Source organism: Triturus cristatus, chromosome 7, assembly GCF_964204655.1.
Source record: "Triturus cristatus chromosome 7, aTriCri1.1, whole genome shotgun sequence".
Lineage (NCBI taxonomy): Eukaryota > Metazoa > Chordata > Amphibia > Caudata > Salamandridae > Triturus > Triturus cristatus.
Genome location: NC_140590.1, coordinates 82,105,479 through 82,124,561, shown reverse-complemented (window position 1 = coordinate 82,124,561; position 19,083 = coordinate 82,105,479). Strand labels below are relative to the sequence as shown.

At 45.9% G+C, this 19,083-nt stretch overlaps 1 protein-coding gene across 1 annotated transcript in view; it reads left to right on the top strand.

The window, feature by feature from the left end:
- LOC146808877 (uncharacterized) overlaps positions 1–7,079 on the top strand; it is a 364,940-nt gene extending 357,861 nt beyond the window's left edge. Inside the window, exon 5 of the mRNA XM_085615688.1 lies at positions 6,629–7,079. Within this exon, the coding sequence (XP_085471814.1) occupies positions 6,629–6,822 (194 nt within the window). The 3' untranslated portion in view covers positions 6,823–7,079. The remainder of the gene's footprint in view (positions 1–6,628) is intronic.
- The last annotated feature ends 12,004 nt before the right edge of the window (positions 7,080–19,083 follow it).

Here is a 19,083-nt window from a genome sequence, read left to right as displayed (position 1 = left end):
TGTCACTACCTTGGGGGGTTCCTTGGGGTCCCAGCGATTCTACAGGCTCTAGGCCTTGTGTTTATTCCAGTCGTGGTTCTTATACCACTTTTTTGGTAAATGGTTTGGTACGTCCCTAGGGCCCAAACGTGTATTTGTGCTATTACTGATGATTGCTATCTTGTAACTTAAGTATTTCGAACTCCAGTCTCATAAAGAGACTAGAGGGGTGTGTGCTAACCTAAATACATATAATTTAAATATACCTGGTGTGGTTGTCTTTTCATTTGATCATTCAAGAGATTATAGACTGGTAAAACAAGCTGCTTTACATTCCTTCAAGACTTAGCCTGAAGGCTGCTCTCCATAGCTACCACTAGGATAGCTTTCAATAAAGGTTGTCTTTAATAGGGGTGGGCGGAATTTGCGAAAGTGACTATCGCAAATTATCGCGAAAATGTTCAAAATCTCCGCAAACAAGCGGAAATATCACGAAGATGCAGAAGTTTTTTTCCTGCCTGTTCGGGGTATTTTCTGCGTGGTCTCGGCTCGCCAACTTACCCATGCGGTTTCTCGCGGGCGCGGCCATCTTGTTTTCACTCTTCTCGCGGTGCATGATCGCGAGAAGAAAGACGTGATCGCGTGACCAATGACATTACTGCGGGCGCGAACTGTCACGAGACAGCACTAATGGCTACCAACAATCCAACATCTCGTGGAGAACGCGATCGGATCGGGAAAACTTGTCGGCGAACGCGGTGATTCAGGTAAGGCGATCGCGCGCGCGCGAGAATGTATTATTTTACAGCGCAAGCAAGAAACAAATTATCGCTAAGCTGCGGAATGCGGAAATTTTGACATTTTCACGCTCTCCTCGGAACGCGAAAATGTCAAATTATCGCAATTTCCGCGAACGGAACGGAAATTTAGCCCAGGCCTAGTCTTTAACCATTCACCATAAGGGGTTGTTTGGACTGATACAAGGTGCCCACTAGAACTAGTGGACAGCATATATCAGGCCACCCTCTCACACTTTCTACTCTAAACATGGCAACATTAGCTCATATTGAATTGGCATATTTAATTTACTTAGAAGTCCCTAGGAAAGTGCATTACATGTGCCCAGAGCCTGTAAAATAAATGCTACTAGTGGGCCGGCATCACTGATTGTAAGTCCCACTTAAGAAGACCCTTAACCATGTCTCAGGCCTGCCACTGCAGAGCGTGGGGGGGCAGTTTTAAACTAGCATGTCGACCTGACAAGTTAAACCTCTTGCTAGACCCATACCTTTCTTTTTAATACATATATATCACCTTTTAGGCAGGGCCTGGAAATCCAAAGGGCAGGGGGCAGTGTGTTAAAAAAGTAGGACATGTACTTTTAAGTTTTACATGTCCTCCTGGTAGTGAAAAAAATCTTAAATTCAGTTTTCACTACTGGAATGCCTATCTCTCCGGTAGGAGAACTCTGGAATTACCTAACTACATTTAATAAGTGCATGCTTTCCAATTGGGAAGAGATAAGACCTACACGTCTGGTGTACCTGGAATCACAATATAAAATCACAACTTATGGTTGTATTTTAAATTGCATTTCTGAAAATGCCACTTTTAGAACATTGGTGTATGCTTACTTTAGCCATTTGGTGACTATTGTCCGTGCTCGAAAATCTTATTACAGTTCTATAAAAAAGAGCTAAGAGACTGTGGGAAGAAGATCGTTGGCAGGATTTGAAGTCTGCAGTACGACGCAAAGACCAGACCCTGTTTTGGGACCTTATAAACATTAGCGCAAGGGGTAGGGCTGATCCAATTCCGAACCATATATCTGGGCGCCAGTGGTTTGATCATTTCTCTGGCCTATATTCATCTGGGGAAGATTCTCCTTCGTTGGCCGAGCGTCCGGCCCGCGAGCTCGTTGTCTTCCCGGGGGGGTCAGTTTAGTCTTAGTGAGATCTACTCGGCAATAAAAATGATAGCTCCGGGTAAGGCAGCTGGACCTGATGGCCTCCCTGGAGATCTTCTTCTCCATGACAGAGAACCTTGGGCTGAGTTTATCCTACAAACCCTGAATAACATCGTAATGGGTTACCCTGTACCAGATTCCTGGAAAGGGGCAGAGGTGGTGGCCATTTACAAAAAAGGAGATAGAGAGGACCCTGCCAACTACAGACCAATCAGTCTGATTGATGTGATTCAAACAGTGGTGGGCAGGGTTCTCCTCACCAGGATTAGGGCCTGGATTGATGAAGCTGGCATCCTGTCCCATTTTCAGGCAGGTTTTAGGCAAGGGGTTGGTACTATCGACCAGGTTTTCCGATTCTGCACCATATATTGGAAATCTGTGACCATCGAAAAGGGTAGCCTCTACCTGGCTTTCATCGACCTCAAGACAGCTTTTGATTTGGTCCCCCGCTCAAAGTTGTGGCAAATTTTGGCTGATCTTGATATCCCTTCCCTAATCCTGCACTTCCTAAAACGGCTTCATGAAGGTAATTTTGCAAGATTCAGGTGGGGCCACCAGGGACAGATGACCGAGAGAATAGCAGTAGGGAGAGGGGTCCGACAGGGCTGTGTTTTGGCGCCGACCCTGTTCTCCCTCTTTATAAATGGGGTGGCAGACTATTTGAGGGTTGACGGGGTCGACGCGCCAACCCTGAGCGGGAAACAAAACACCCTCCCTGCTGTTTGCAGATGATACGCTGCTGATCTCCAAGATCTCTATGGGCCCCCAAAAACTTTTGACCCGTTTTACCGACTTTTGCAACACTAGGGGCCTCAAAATCAACACATCCACGACTAAGCTAATGGCCATGTCCCCTTCCAAGAGCTTCAGGAACAATATCAGGGTGGATAACTCTAATCTGGAGCTGGTGACAGCCATTGACTATCTTGGGGTGCGGGTTAACAACAAGCTGAATTGGGCCCCCCATTTGTCTAAAATGCTCCTGTGTCATAAACGAACAGCGGGAGCCATAGCGAGACATCAGAGGCTGTCATACAGCCGCCCAATTGCTGCAGCAATTGAGTTCTACCAGGGGAAGGCTCTATCAGCATCCTTCTACGGGGCGGAACTATGGGGATTTGACAATGTCATAGATCTGACTAAATCGGAAAACAAGTTTTTCAGAGACATAGTCTCACTCCCCCGGTCTACTCCCCTAGTTCCCCTCCGCAGTGACCTCGGTAGACACCCCATAAGCGATGTGGTAAGACTGCGCCCTTTATTATATTGGGTCAGGCTCAGAAGGTCCCCGGATCTAGGCCAGTATGCATCTGCTCTGAAGGACATACTTCAACCTGAAGCTCGTTCTAAGATTTCTTGGGTATCCAATCTATATAAACTGGTGGTAGAGCTTGGTTTGGGTGAGTTCTGGGAGAATCAGAGCCCCCCCCCCTAAAGCCATCATAAAAAAAATCTATTGGGACTGGGTCAATGCTGTTACTTTGAGGTCCCAGAGAGGAATCCTCAGTGAGAAATTCCTAGGCATTAAACCTATGCCTAGATTGGAGGCCTTTTTGGACCTGATCGAGTCCCCAAGCGATAGGTCACTTTACCTCAAGTTGAGATACAGTACTCTACCAATACATAAGTTCCAGATAGGGTGGAGTGGTGAGCAGGGTGCTGTTAAGGGCTGTCTGGGCTGTGCCTCCCCTACGGAATCTATCGCCCATTTTCTTTTTGCTTGTCGGGCCTAAAGCCAGGTTAGATCTAGATGGCTGAAACTCGTATGTATAAATCTGGGCTGCAGGTCATATAAGGTGGCCTTGCGCATATTAACCTATGAGACGACAGTCCCTAGTGTCATCTGTGGGACTGCTAAGTTCTTGGGAGGGGCCTGGAGGATTAGACAGAGGTTACTCAAGAAGTGCTAGTCATTGAGCCGAGTTCCAGCGTTCCTTGCCCCTGCCCCAGTCCTCAGCCCTACTTAAAGTCGTCTACTGTTGCTGTATTTGTCCTCTTTCTATATTGCACTCATTGTAGAATATCCTTTTTTTGGGGCTTACGAATTATGCTGTTTTAGACATTGTTAAAATGTCTTCTTGTATATATGGGAACCCTGCCGCTGCAGGGGATTCTTATTTTAAACATTGTTTTTATAATGTTTTATACTTTTATGATATTTTATATATCGAATAAAGTTACTGACTGACTGACATTTGGTGACTGCTGCTCGTCTCTGTTCAGTCTGGGTTGGGTGACAGTTCGGTTTTGTGTATTCCCTCTAGATAGCCAAATACAAAGAGAGCTTAGGTGTGATTTGATGTGCCATCCTGGGAGATGAGTGGGAGGAGCTGGGGACAGCCTGCCATCCTGGGAGATGGGAGGGAGGAGCTGGGCACAGTCTCACACTTACACATTTAGGCTGTGTCCTGTCCATATAAAGGGCAGCATGCCCACTGTAGTGAGTCTGGAGCCAGGGCAAGAAGGGAGGACTTCTCTGCACTTCAAAACCTTCTTTGAAGTATCTCTCACTTCAAAGGCACAACTGGGTATAAATATTGAACTTCTGACACCATGACTTCAGTATACTTCTGGACCTGTGAAGACCCTTCCAGGAAGGACTGTTGTGCGGCTGAAGGACTGCCACTCTGCAGGATTGCTCTTTGCTGGACTCCGGCCTAGCTGTGCTACCCTGCTGCCTGCTGTTACCGTTCGTGGATTACAAGGACTGGACATGCATCACTTGAAACCAGAGTGACTCCAAGGGTTTGCTGGCTTGCCTGCTGATTTGAAGTCTCAGGGACACAAAAGTATTCCATCTTACTTACTTGCATCTGCACCTCGACTCGCCATCAGTGAGACTGTCCTGTCAAGTGGTGCCACTCCAGTCTGGACCCTTCGAAGTGAGGCCTAAGTTGCTTCTTCAGCCAACTGACAAAACTTCATCGGTGCATCTTTACCGTTGCAGGGATCAGAACTGGTGCATCTCTGCCTTAGTGTGGATCAGAACTGATGCATCCTGTTTGTTGCTTGGAGTGGAACCGGCGCAACGCTTTTGGAACCAGAACATCACCCTCTGCTACAGAAGCAGATCTGATGCATTGCATTCGGGACCAGTGCATAGTCCTCTGAACTGACGCATCGCCGACTTTGCATGGAGAAAACCGACGCATCGCCTTACGTAGCAGGATCAGGACTGATGCACTTGGCTGATGCCTTGGCTGCACCCTGCATCTTCTTCAATGTGGATGTTACCAGGATAAAGGTCCTTTGGTCAGCGGGCCTTAGTGGGTCCCTGTAGCTAGCCAATGCGTAATTTGCCTGAACCTTTGACTTTACCCTGGTTCATTGCTATCAAATATCCCAAATAGGCGCCTATTGCTTCTAAGCTCTATTTTATGGTTTATTCTTTAAAAATTCATATTGCAAGTTCTACTTATTCGAATGGTGCCGTTTTGGTCTTGTTTTATTTATAAAATTAAACTCTATTGTTCTAACCTTCTAACCAGGTGTGTAGTCTTTTTGTGGTGTTTTCACTGTGTTACTGTATGAAGTGTTGTACAAATGCTTTGCACATTGACTCTTCAGTTAAGCCTGACTGCTCTGTGCCAAGCTACCAGAGGGTGAGCACAGCATAATTTAGGGTGTTTTTTGTGACTTACCCTGACTAGAATTGTTGCTCCTGCTTGGACAAGGTGCATACCTCTGCCAACCAGAAACCCAATTTCTAACAGTGGCAAACAAATGAGGTATCCCCCAGCACTCTCCAGAGTCACATAAAATGTTGCTGTGCTATCTAGATTCTGATAAGTGTTTCTGAAATCTTCTGGTGCTCAGACTATGAAATTCAGCATTGTCCTGGTAATGATGATATGGTATGGATAATAATGTGCATGTTGACCAAAGGCACAGTACCATCCATGATGTGTTCGCATCCCAACGTTCACACCCTCTGTCATGGGAGAGCATTTGCTGTTTTCCCATCACAGCTCAGGGTTCCAGTGGAGAAGGCCATTCCAGTGGGATTCAGATTGGTTATCAAGAGCTGTTGAAGCCATCTTGCCCTACATCATGGAAGCGAGTAGGTGATGGCTTGCACAAAGCAGTCTATCTTCATGGAAACTGGAAACACCAGCTGGAAGCCTCCTTAATCAGCAGATTTGACATTTGGTGGCAGGGTCCACATCAGATGGGAGGTGCTGCGCTGAAGCAGCTTGAGAACAAAAGTGTAGTTTTGGAAAACCTCCATGGTTGCTTGCTGTCTAGCTGTAGCACTCAGCGATACAATAGTCGCAGAATTAGCAAGAACCGGGTTGATAGGTACCTAGCAGAGGGGCTTTTAAGCTTAGTGAAGTATAGTCCATGAGGAGCTCTGCGAGACAGTTTATCCTCTCAACTATCACACCCAAGGGAACCTTTGGGTTGCAGATGGGACAGCCAGATGGGCTGCAGGTGGCCAACACAAATTGGGCTCTGGGGAAGGATAAAATGGAAGACCCTGTTGAGGACCAGTGGAAGGGTTGGTTTGGGTGCAGGTTGAACAAACAGTTGGGGTGCAGCCGTAAGGAATAGATGGAGTACACCTACAATGATGCGATGAGAGGCAAGATGCAATTGCAAACTCTAGACATGAGCACATGGTAAAGGAGCAGATATTTAAAATCCACTATGCTTTCTGATGAAGCCTGCTGTTTTTCTCTGTAGGATCCCTAACTTCTGAGATTGCTGCACGTGGTTGTGCCACTCCAAGTTACTGTGCCTTCGGAAGTACATCGGAGTCAGCTGGAGGTTCAACTGTAGTGAGTGAACTGGCCTGCACAGATGGAAGCATCCGCCTTCAAGAGAGTGCCATTCTGCTAGTCTTCAGTGGACTCCTTGTACTGAGACTGTCCTTCTAACTTTCTTTTAGATGAGCGGTACTCACCGGTAGCCACACTGGTGTATAGTAAAGCATGATACAGATGTTTTCACAGGTCCATGGATCTCTGAAGTTATTCCTTCAAGCACCTTATTTTCTTTCCGCCTTTAAATATCTTTCTAACATGTTTCAATACTTTGTATTTCACCTGAATTTCCTTATATTCCCTTCAGTCTTTCCCATGTTATTACTTTCTTTATTGAATTTCAATTACTTTGAAAATAAATCTTTCCCACAGCTCCTGAGCATTACTGAAGGCTCCCAAACAAGGACCACTTGATTCAAGAAGAACCCCTATCAGGCTCTCTCTTCCAACAGACTTCTCTACTCACTGCCAAAAGTGCAGCCAAGGGACTGCCTCACTGCTGTGGGAACAAGGTTTTTTTTTATTAGAACAATGGTTGGCACATCATTTTTATGAGTAACTGGAAATTGGCACACCTGCCACTCACAATCATCCAACTGGTTTCAGCCATGACACTCTTAGAAACACCTGCATCTCATTGAAAGACATGAGAAGGCTGTGAGGCACAATACGGAGGCCATTCTTGTACTTATGTTTGTGTGCTGAGAAATATGTAAACGATTTCACAACTGTGTTACCCAACTGTGCACTGGCAACAATGGGTCTAATTGACAGAAAAAAATGCGTATGCCTGTAAAACCTCTATATTGGAGATTTATTTGTGGTATGCACAATAACTGTCTATGTCATATCAAGCATGATGTATTTTTGTTAATAATTTCCTAACGCAAACACGTGTTTTTGAAAAGGAAGAAGGATTTTACATTGTGTCCTAACAATTCATGCATATATATTTTCTATGGGGTTTTTGTCAATGACTACTATCCACCCGAAGGTGACCTCATAGAGTGTAAGGACTGAGTAAATACAAGCAGTAGCAGTAAATAGCATTGAAGTCCAAGGGGCATATCAGCAAGGCGGCGCTATGAAATTATCGCCGCTTTTGCGTCCATTTTCAGCCAAAAAGCGACGATAATTTAATCGCCTTATCAGCAAAGCTATTGCGTGTTTTGCTGATTTAGCGCCCCTTGCAACAACGCCCAGCTTTGCATCTCTAATGAGATGCAAAGTGGGCATTCCGTGCCAAAATAACTGGAGAAATTTTACTAACCGACATTTCTCCAATTATCAAGCTGCACGAAAACAAGCAGAGCGATAAGAAAAGTAGCGCTAACCATAGTTTTCGCTATTTATCTTACGCCTGCTTGTAATCTGACTTAGCCATGTAATCCAATGGGAGGTGGATTACATGGCTAAAACCATCCTGCCCTATCAGCAAGGTATCGCTGGTCGCAGTGCGATTATCGCTGGATTTCCAGCGATAATCACACTGTTTTCCAGCTAACGCATGGATTCCTATCGCTTGGGAGATAAGCGTTGCTGATAGCACGCTATCTCCGCAATAGTATCCAGCGTTAGCCTGCGATAACTATCCTTGCCCTAAAAGCGCTGAGTGATAATTATTGTAGACCCTTGCTGATATGCCCCCAAAGGGCTGGAGCTGGTAGTTGGGTACCTGTCAATCATTTAACACCACTTGGCAGTGTCAGGAGATAAGCTGCCATCAAACATAAACCCAATTAGGCGACTGAGGACATGACACACAAAGCATTTTTATGGTTGGAAATGGTCTGATTCAAAGTTTGCAATGGCAAAAACATTTCTTGCAATGCATTAACCCATTTCAGGAATCCATAACTGTTTTCCAACTTCTAAAGTGGGTTTAGAAGTGGATAATCATCCCTTCCAAATAACCATTCTCATTCATATGTATCAATGATTTGGTACTTAATTTGAAATAGCGGTTGTAAACCATTGAAAAGTTACTGACCACCCCAAGTTCAGTAACCGAAAGGGAAAGGGCCCTTTTCCTTTGTAAATGTTAATATATTATTGTTAGAAATGGGATTTCTGGTTGGCTAGGGCTTGCGCCAAAGCCAGGCAGAAACCACCACTCTAGTCAGGGCTGGGGAGTTACACGCCAAAGATCACCCCTGCTCACCCCCTTGGTAGCTTGGCACGAGCAGTCAGGCTTATCCCGGAGGCGATGTGTAAAGCGTTTGCGCGCGCACCCAGCAACAACCCCCAAGGCCCACCAGAAAAGAAACTCCACACAAGGTATTATATAAAAATAGCCTTTGTATTACCAAAACACATTAGATAAAAACACACACTTTACAATGTGCCAACAGGCATGGGCAGAGTTTACAAGGGATTATATGGGATTATATGTACAGGGGACAGGGCCACATGGACCACTGTCAGGAACATAGCACATACAATCACTGTAGCACTAAATAACATATGTAGCACACGACCAGTAACTACTGGTAACAGGTAAGTACCACCTACGCAACCCTAACCACCTTAGGAAAATATCGTGCAGGGAACCAGGACCTCACTAGCACCACCTGTACTAGGAGAAAACAACCACCTAAGTATCACAATACCTGTAGGGGTAAACGCACATTACACATGATGCATCACATTCAGAGGTGTAAACACAAGGCACATGACGCATAAAAACACATTCAGAGGTGCAGGTTTAGGAACAATAGCGCAAAAACTCACATTAGCCACCACCTGTGGCAGTCCCAAGGCCAACTGGCCTTGTCGGGGCTAGGACGCCCTGTGTCCAGCAGAGTCAGGGCGCGCCTGCGCAGGCTGCGCAAACCAGGGTGCACAAGGCACAACCTACACGTTGCAGCTGCCCACTAAGTGCTGGGCAGCTGGGAAAGGGAGCGTGGGCACCACTGTGCCTTTAAAACCAATCTGTCGCACTTGGAGCCTCTCTGGGCTCTAAAACAATAATGCCCCCGTAACGTTGGAGTCCCTCTGGACTCTGAGCAATGTGCCGTTGTTGGAGCCCCGCTCGGGGGACTCGAAATCGCCAAAAGAAATGCCCCCTGGGAGCCTTCTAGGCTCCTAAAGAATGCGCCTGTTTGGAGCCTCGTGGGCTCTATCAAAAAGGATGCCCCCACGGGTTGGAGTCCCTCTGGACCCAGCAAAGTGACAGGCTGCCCCACAACGTTGGAGTCCTGCTCAGGGACTCGAGAAATTATGCGCCGTGTGGGAGCCTCCCTCAGGCTCTAAACACCTGTGCACCGCGTTAGAGCCTTACGGGGCTCTGTGAACCATTAGTCCCCCCTCGTTGGAGCCTCCTTGGGCTCTGGATCAAGAATGTGGGGGAGCCAACGTTGGAGCGGCCCACTGCCTTCCGGGGCCGCTCTTGTCCTCAAAACAACTGCCCCTCTATGTGGGAGCGCCTCTAGACTGAGGCCTCTCCTGGGGGCGAAGGGGGCGCTCTCGTGGGTGTGCCCCGTTGGAGCGGCCTGCAACTGCGGCGCTGCTGTGGGGGAGAGGGGCAGAGATTCCAATCACCCAGAGTCCCGCTTACCTGGGACTTCCCGCGGTGTCTCTGCTCGGTCCTTCTCCCGGGCACTTCACCAACAGGAACCCCGGAGCCCCACTCACCGGATGTGGCCAGGACTCCTCCGGTCTCGGTGCTTCTCGGTGCTTCTCCGGAGGGCCCCGGGGCGCAGGGTAGGCTCCTGCCTGCTCCGTGGCTTCGAATCCAGCCGCGAGTCTCAGGTGGGAGGCGGGGTAGGCTTGCTACTTCCGGTCCCTGTTGTCCCGGAGGCCCGCCCCCGGCCTGCCTGACTTCCTGGTCGGGTGCCGGAGGGCTAGGAGTTCCAAATCTCGGCAATAAGAGGGGTAGGCTCCCTCGTAGCCAGGGATATATGGCAGGGTGGGCACCCACCGTGAAATACCACAAATAAGTGGGGTGGGCACCCACCAACACGGCAAAGTAGCAGGGAATCCCTACGTTGGGGTTCCCTCGCTAATAATTGCAGCTCCGCGCTGCTGGCCACAAATAAAGTGCTCCTAGCGCTATAAGTGAAAGAAAAGCGCTTCCAGGCGCTTGAGGGGCAAAATAAAGCGCTCCCAGCGCTTTAAGGAGGATACAAACAGAGTCCAGTAAAGTTCTCCCCTGCATACAGAAAGGCAGGGGTGGGGGGGGCAAGGCTGGACCCAGAGCCAGCTCACTGGGCCTCCAGGCAGGGAGGTAGTCCAAGTGGCGGTCCTCTGGTCTAGCAGCAGCAGCAGCAGCCCCCCTCAGGCAGGATCCTGGAAGAGAACAAATTGTAAGGGGACACAGCCCCTTCTTATACTGTAAAACCCTTTGTTCTTGGTTCAGGGTGAGGGGGAAAACCAGTCGCAGCTGTTTGGGGAGCATCCTTGATGTGCTCAGCCCCTCACTCTATTCACTGGCAGGGCTAGGGTCATCAGTCGCACCACAGGGGGCAGAGCCAGCATTGTGTGGGGAAATCCCAGCCCTATTCACAGGACCCAGGTGCACCACTCCCTCACATCACACATGCTGATCTCAACACTCACCACCGGGGCAGACCCACCCAGACTCCTGGAGCCAGGCTCACCAGCCAGCTCCAGCCAATCACACGCCAGACACGTTTTACACTAATATGCCAACTCCTAGAAGTGGCACTTCCGCACATGACATAATCACGCATTATACATCATTGCGAAGCATCCGATCACACGAGTCCGCACATACCAAACTGGAGCCTGCACACCCCACGCATCAGGAATTACCAGGGACACATACATTTCCCATGCATTCCTATGGGAGGGCAGGCCTATCTCACCACATGCACTCAGAGTGCGCACTTTACTCTGGGACACAGGGAAAGTGCGCATAAACCAAAAATCACTACCACCAGGTCACCAGTAAAAGCAAAAAGTTCAGGGGTGAACCTGCCAGAAGGGCCAAGTCCAACAATTATGTTAATATATTTTGTTCGAGAGCAGGCAGTCATCCACTGGATCACTGTCAACTCTCAAGCAAATTTTTACCCAAAAACAAAACTTTTCTTTTTAAACACAATCCTGTCACCTTAAAGGAAAAGCGACTATTTAAAAAAAAAAAAAAATACTTACTTTATTGAGAAGCAACCACAGACATTGTGGTCCACTGACCCCAGTAGTGGTGGCCTCCAGCCGGAGTGAGTTGAAACTTGTCAAGTGTGGACTGCTGGGCTCATCGCCCTTTCTATGTGTACTGCGGAATGCAGTGTACATAGAAATAGGAAAAAACAAGGAGAAATAAATAGTTTTTTCCTCGTTAGATCTCTTCTGGGGATGCGTAGCATTTTGACGCATTCCCGGGTCTACCACTAATGGCGAATCTGTGCCATAATCCATGGGTGGATGCGTGTGCATAGTGCCAATAAAACATACAAGAGAAATTAAGGACAAAGTTAATCTTTTCAAGAAGTAATGGAAATTGTGAGAAGCATAGACATATCTACAAGCCATCTGAAGGAACTATGAGCACCATTGAAAGTTTTGTGGCAAGTTTTGTGGTGTGATGGGAGAACCACTTCTCCCATCACACCACACTTGTGGTTTACCTGCCTCATTTAGATGTGAGGGAACAGCTATCTGACAGTGAACTGATGGCTGTACCATACCTTGTAGGGTAGACAAGCTGTCCTCTGTGGGGTGTCAGGCTGTAAAATAGGAAAAGTAGGATGTAAACCAGTGGTGGGGTGGTCTGTGCATTTGCTGCTCGTATATCCCCATTGCATTTCATATATTCATGTATCTGAGTGTACATTTGACATTTATAAATGAAATCAGTGTTGATTATACATGTGGAACCCATAACGTTTGATTATATTTTGAAAGTGCATCAATTATGCATACATATATACAATAATGTGATTTATAAATTGCAATATAATATAGTGAAGGTGTCACATAGTTCATATGTTAATTATCGTTTTTACCTCATTCATCAAGAGGCATTCTCTTTTCAAAATAATCAGAAAAGTACATTTAAACCTGGTATAGAGTCAAATGGCGAATTAGAGCTTTAATCCAGATACCTAAAGAGCATTGATGTTTCTTGAAAGACAGCTGGCTAATTCCGACCATTTTGTTGTATTTTGTATCGTCAGCACTTATGTCACACTTCTGCACAGGTTGGAGAAACCTTTTTTGACATGTGCATAGAGAGTTGCATGTATGTTTACCACAATTCATGCTGTGTGCAGTAATTTCCTTCCTATGTGTTTCTTTCTTTTTTCCTTTTTGTTATAGGTTGAATTATGATTTTGGTTTACCTAAGAAATACAGGTTCTCCAGAATTGTTTCTGGCACCAAAAGGACCATTTATTTTATAATGTACTAATTGTTACCCAGGTCCTGAGGTTCACTAGGTCACCCCATTAGATCTTAAAGGTATAGAATATTAGGCAGAGGGGCTTCTTCAGCTTCCTGGGACATTTGTAGGAGCTGAGCCGAAAACATCCCTAAAGAAGGCCATTAGCTTCTCTGATCTGGCAGGTCCCTATCAGTTCAGGAAGGCCATTGCTGCCACACAGAGCACCCTTGTTCAAGTACAGAAGCTAACTAAACTAAACAACAACTCTTTTACTCAGCTAAGGTATGCTGGCTAGAGGTCATATAAGAACCTTATAAATGCACGTCTGATGCTCGAATAGGTTTGCTAGGGCCTCGAAGGTAGGGGTTGGTTACCAAAGACTGATTTAATTGTTTCATGCAATAAATTAATAAAACACTATCCAAATGCTGCATTCTTTTGAACATTAGATCTAGTCACATATTCTGTGCTAGATCAGGACATTCATTTTAATAAGCTAATTGAATATCCAAGGAAGGCATTTGTCATAGAAGGATTGCCATGTTTTATTTGACAGAAAATGTCTTTATAACATTAAAGTGTAGTACCATCCCTCACAAGTACCCACATGTTAATAGATTTCTTGAATACTTCAACATAAAAGTGTGTGAAGAATTCTGTTGCTGGAAGGGTGAATATGGGCACTTATCAATATTCTGGTCATGTCATCATTTTACACTCAACGCAATAGGCTATTCTGCATCACAGAAGTTAAGAAAAATATTTCCTTAAGATTTGCATATTTCCTGGATGGCTCATGTTAGACCAGACATCTTTTGGTTTGTTCCCCTTGTCTTTTTGCATTCGGACCTCCTGTTTTTGATGGTATGCTGGACTGTGTTTTTACTGGTTTGTTGTCTCTTCACACTTTGCCATGGCTGAACAGTGTATTTAAAAGGAAGGACATGTAGTGCTGTGTTTTTACATGCCCTGCTAGTGAAATACGGTGCATTTCGTTTCTCACTAGGACAAAGCTATTTCTTACATGGATTAACATGGAGTCTGCCTTGAAACATCTTTCATGGCCAGATTCCCATTGGAAGATGATAGAAAGTTGGAGTTCGGGCTCTCTGAACTCAGAATTTAAAAACACATTGTTCTTGTAGAGAAGACAGTTTTTAAATTGTATGTGTGAAAATGTGACTTTTAGAAAGTGGGTATTTTCCTGCTTAACCATTCCGTGCCCTCCTTTGCAATCCATGTCTGGCTTAAACTGACAGGACATTCACTCTAGACAATCACACTAAGGGAGCTGAGGTGTGTGCTACATATCCTGATGAGCCATTACCAGGCTGATGGGTCTTCCTGGGCTAGAATGATGAAAGTAGTTTTCACTGATACTTGAATAGAGCTGTGATTGTCCTCTCACAATGCTGTCTCCACCCCCCTGAAGTGTGTGTGGAGCCAAGGCAAGAACTTGTGAACAACAAAGACTTTCTTCGAAGTTTACCAAACAAAAAATGGCCAAAAAGGGGTACAAGTATTGGACCTAAAACCCCAGGATTTTGGATTAATTTGAACTAAGGAACTATCCAAGACAAAGAACTGGAAGAGCTGTCATGTCAGAAGGAATACTGCCCCATTGCTGTGTGTTGCTTAGCTGGGTTGGCCTGCAGTTGCTGCTTCTGTCTTGGTCAGTGAAAGGACTGGACTGAACTCTCTGCAACTTTTTTCCTCAGTTTCTATAAGGGCTTTAGGTAGAGCGTGCCTCCTGTTGGAAAGTCTCAGGCACACCAAAGACTTTAACTTCATCTGTTTACCAGCACTTCGAACTGCGTGTTTGTGCTGCAACAATAGAAAAAGTAACCCAAAATGTTCTTTGTGATCTATTGTCACTGCACACTGCATCGCCTCGCTTCACAATACAACCCTGGACTCACTAACGCCGTCCTTGAGCCGCTGCTTGCACTGCAACATGGTGGCAGGTCACATCCCATCGCCTCACTTAACATCGCAGCCCTTGTGTCACCGACGATGCCGCTCCACACTGACATCGATACAACTGCCTGGACCGTGTTCTATGGACACAGCCAGTGATGTACACAAAGCATCACCCTGTCCCATACCACATCCCTGGTCTTCCAACATCAGCACCATCGACTCCAGTATCATCAATGATGCCACTGCTTGCACCGTGACCTGTGGGCACCACACAACGAAATGCCCCACTTTGCCCTGCAGGCTTGGGTCTACCGACGACAGCTCTTTAGCAACAATGACTCAGGTGCTTTCATGTTGACCGGTCACACCACCCGTCACATTGCGCTACAGCCCTTGTTTCTCCAATGACCCAGGATGCGGGCACCGAGCCGCTGCTTGCACAGTAGCCTGTGGGCAACCTACATCGCATCACCCCGCATCCCATTGCAGCTCCGATGATGTTGGCGCTCCTGACTTCAACCTCAGGGAGTTCGACCTGCAATGTGTGTGACTTCAAGGGCCCAAATTCTGCACTGACCTCCAAAGCCAACGCTTGCCGAGGCCAACAATGCCACATCTTTGGAACTCATCCCAGGGTGTCCGATGCCCTGCATTTCCAAAGGTTCTGCTTGTGGGACTTCCAGACACCGTACCTGGCCTACCACCTCGGGTTCGGCCTGAACTTTTGGATTTCGGCTATCGACTTCAAGGAGCTATCTTTTTAGTCTATTTTTGCAATATTCAAATTTTGATTACTGTATGTTGGATTTTCTATCAGTTTGGTCTCATTTTACAGAAATAAATATTGGCTATCTTTCTAAAACTGGTGTGGTTTTGTTATGTAGTATCTTCACTGTATTAATGTGTGTTATGTGCAAACGCTTTTCACATTGCCTCGGAGAGAAGCCTGACTGCTTATGCCAAGTAGGGGTATTTTAGGTGTGTAACTCCCTTATCCTGACTATAAGGAAGTGTCCCTACTTGGACAGGGTACAAACCTGCAAACTAGATACCCCAATTTCTAACATTGGTTGTCACGGTGAGGATAAGATTTCTTTTTATATGTGACCTACAGTGATTGGTGTACACTACTACCATATTGCAGACCATTGCTTAACACATACTGTTTTTGGTTTATTTTTGTCTTTCCATTTTCTTTCTTTTTTCCTTTTTGTTATAGGTTGAATTATGATTTTGGTTTACCTAAGAAATACAGGTTCTCCAGAATTGTTTCTGGCACCAAAAGGACCATTTATTTTATAATGTACTAATTGTTACCCAGGTCCTGAGGTTCACTAGGTCACCCCATTAGATCTTAAAGGTATAGAATATTAGGCAGAGGGGCTTCTTCAGCTTCCTGGGACATTTGTAGGAGCTGAGCCGAAAACATCCCTAAAGAAGGCCATTAGCTTCTCTGATCTGGCAGGTCCCTATCAGTTCAGGAAGGCCATTGCTGCCACACAGAGCACCCTTGTTCAAGTACAGAAGCTAACTAAACTAAACAACAACTCTTTTACTCAGCTAAGGTATGCTGGCTAGAGGTCATATAAGAACCTTATAAATGCACGTCTGATGCTCGAATAGGTTTGCTAGGGCCTCGAAGGTAGGGGTTGGTTACCAAAGACTGATTTAATTGTTTCATGCAATAAATTAATAAAACACTATCCAAATGCTGCATTCTTTTGAACATTAGATCTAGTCACATATTCTGTGCTAGATCAGGACATTCATTTTAATAAGCTAATTGAATATCCAAGGAAGGCATTTGTCATAGAAGGATTGCCATGTTTTATTTGACAGAAAATGTCTTTATAACATTAAAGTGTAGTACCATCCCTCACAAGTACCCACATGTTAATAGATTTCTTGAATACTTCAACATAAAAGTGTGTGAAGAATTCTGTTGCTGGAAGGGTGAATATGGGCACTTATCAATATTCTGGTCATGTCATCATTTTACACTCAACGCAATAGGCTATTCTGCATCACAGAAGTTAAGAAAAATATTTCCTTAAGATTTGCATATTTCCTGGATGGCTCATGTTAGACCAGACATCTTTTGGTTTGTTCCCCTTGTCTTTTTGCATTCGGACCTCCTGTTTTTGATGGTATGCTGGACTGTGTTTTTACTGGTTTGTTGTCTCTTCACACTTTGCCATGGCTGAACAGTGTATTTAAAAGGAAGGACATGTAGTGCTGTGTTTTTACATGCCCTGCTAGTGAAATACGGTGCATTTCGTTTCTCACTAGGACAAAGCTATTTCTTACATGGATTAACATGGAGTCTGCCTTGAAACATCTTTCATGGCCAGATTCCCATTGGAAGATGATAGAAAGTTGGAGTTCGGGCTCTCTGAACTCAGAATTTAAAAACACATTGTTCTTGTAGAGAAGACAGTTTTTAAATTGTATGTGTGAAAATGTGACTTTTAGAAAGTGGGTATTTTCCTGCTTAACCATTCCGTGCCCTCCTTTGCAATCCATGTCTGGCTTAAACTGACAGGACATTCACTCTAGACAATCACACTAAGGGAGCTGAGGTGTGTGCTACATATCCTGATGAGCCATTACCAGGCTGATGGGTCTTCCTGGGCTAGAATGATGAAAGTAGTTTTCACTGATACTTGAATAGAGCTGTGATTGTCCTCTCACAATGCTGTCTCCACCCCCCTGAAGTGTGTGTGGAGCCAAGGCAAGAACTTGTGAACAACAAAGACTTTCTTCGAAGTTTACCAAACAAAAAATGGCCAAAAAGGGGTACAAGTATTGGACCTAAAACCCCAGGATTTTGGATTAATTTGAACTAAGGAACTATCCAAGACAAAGAACTGGAAGAGCTGTCATGTCAGAAGGAATACTGCCCCATTGCTGTGTGTTGCTTAGCTGGGTTGGCCTGCAGTTGCTGCTTCTGTCTTGGTCAGTGAAAGGACTGGACTGAACTCTCTGCAACTTTTTTCCTCAGTTTCTATAAGGGCTTTAGGTAGAGCGTGCCTCCTGTTGGAAAGTCTCAGGCACACCAAAGACTTTAACTTCATCTGTTTACCAGCACTTCGAACTGCGTGTTTGTGCTGCAACAATAGAAAAAGTAACCCAAAATGTTCTTTGTGATCTATTGTCACTGCACACTGCATCGCCTCGCTTCACAATACAACCCTGGACTCACTAACGCCGTCCTTGAGCCGCTGCTTGCACTGCAACATGGTGGCAGGTCACATCCCATCGCCTCACTTAACATCGCAGCCCTTGTGTCACCGACGATGCCGCTCCACACTGACATCGATACAACTGCCTGGACCGTGTTCTATGGACACAGCCAGTGATGTACACAAAGCATCACCCTGTCCCATACCACATCCCTGGTCTTCCAACATCAGCACCATCGACTCCAGTATCATCAATGATGCCACTGCTTGCACCGTGACCTGTGGGCACCACACAACGAAATGCCCCACTTTGCCCTGCAGGCTTGGGTCTACCGACGACAGCTCTTTAGCAACAATGACTCAGGTGCTTTCATGTTGACCGGTCACACCACCCGTCACATTGCGCTACAGCCCTTGTTTCTCCAATGACCCAGGATGCGGGCACCGAGCCGCTGCTTGCACAGTAGCCTGTGGGCAACCTACATCGCATCACCCCGCATCCCATTGCAGCTCCGATGATGTTGGCGCTCCTGACTTCAACCTCAGGGAGTTCGACCTGCAATGTGTGTGACTTCAAGGGCCCAAATTCTGCACTGACCTCCAAAGCCAACGCTTGCCGAGGCCAACAATGCCACATCTTTGGAACTCATCCCAGGGTGTCCGATGCCCTGCATTTCCAAAGGTTCTGCTTGTGGGACTTCCAGACACCGTACCTGGCCTACCACCTCGGGTTCGGCCTGAACTTTTGGATTTCGGCTATCGACTTCAAGGAGCTATCTTTTTAGTCTATTTTTGCAATATTCAAATTTTGATTACTGTATGTTGGATTTTCTATCAGTTTGGTCTCATTTTACAGAAATAAATATTGGCTATCTTTCTAAAACTGGTGTGGTTTTGTTATGTAGTATCTTCACTGTATTAATGTGT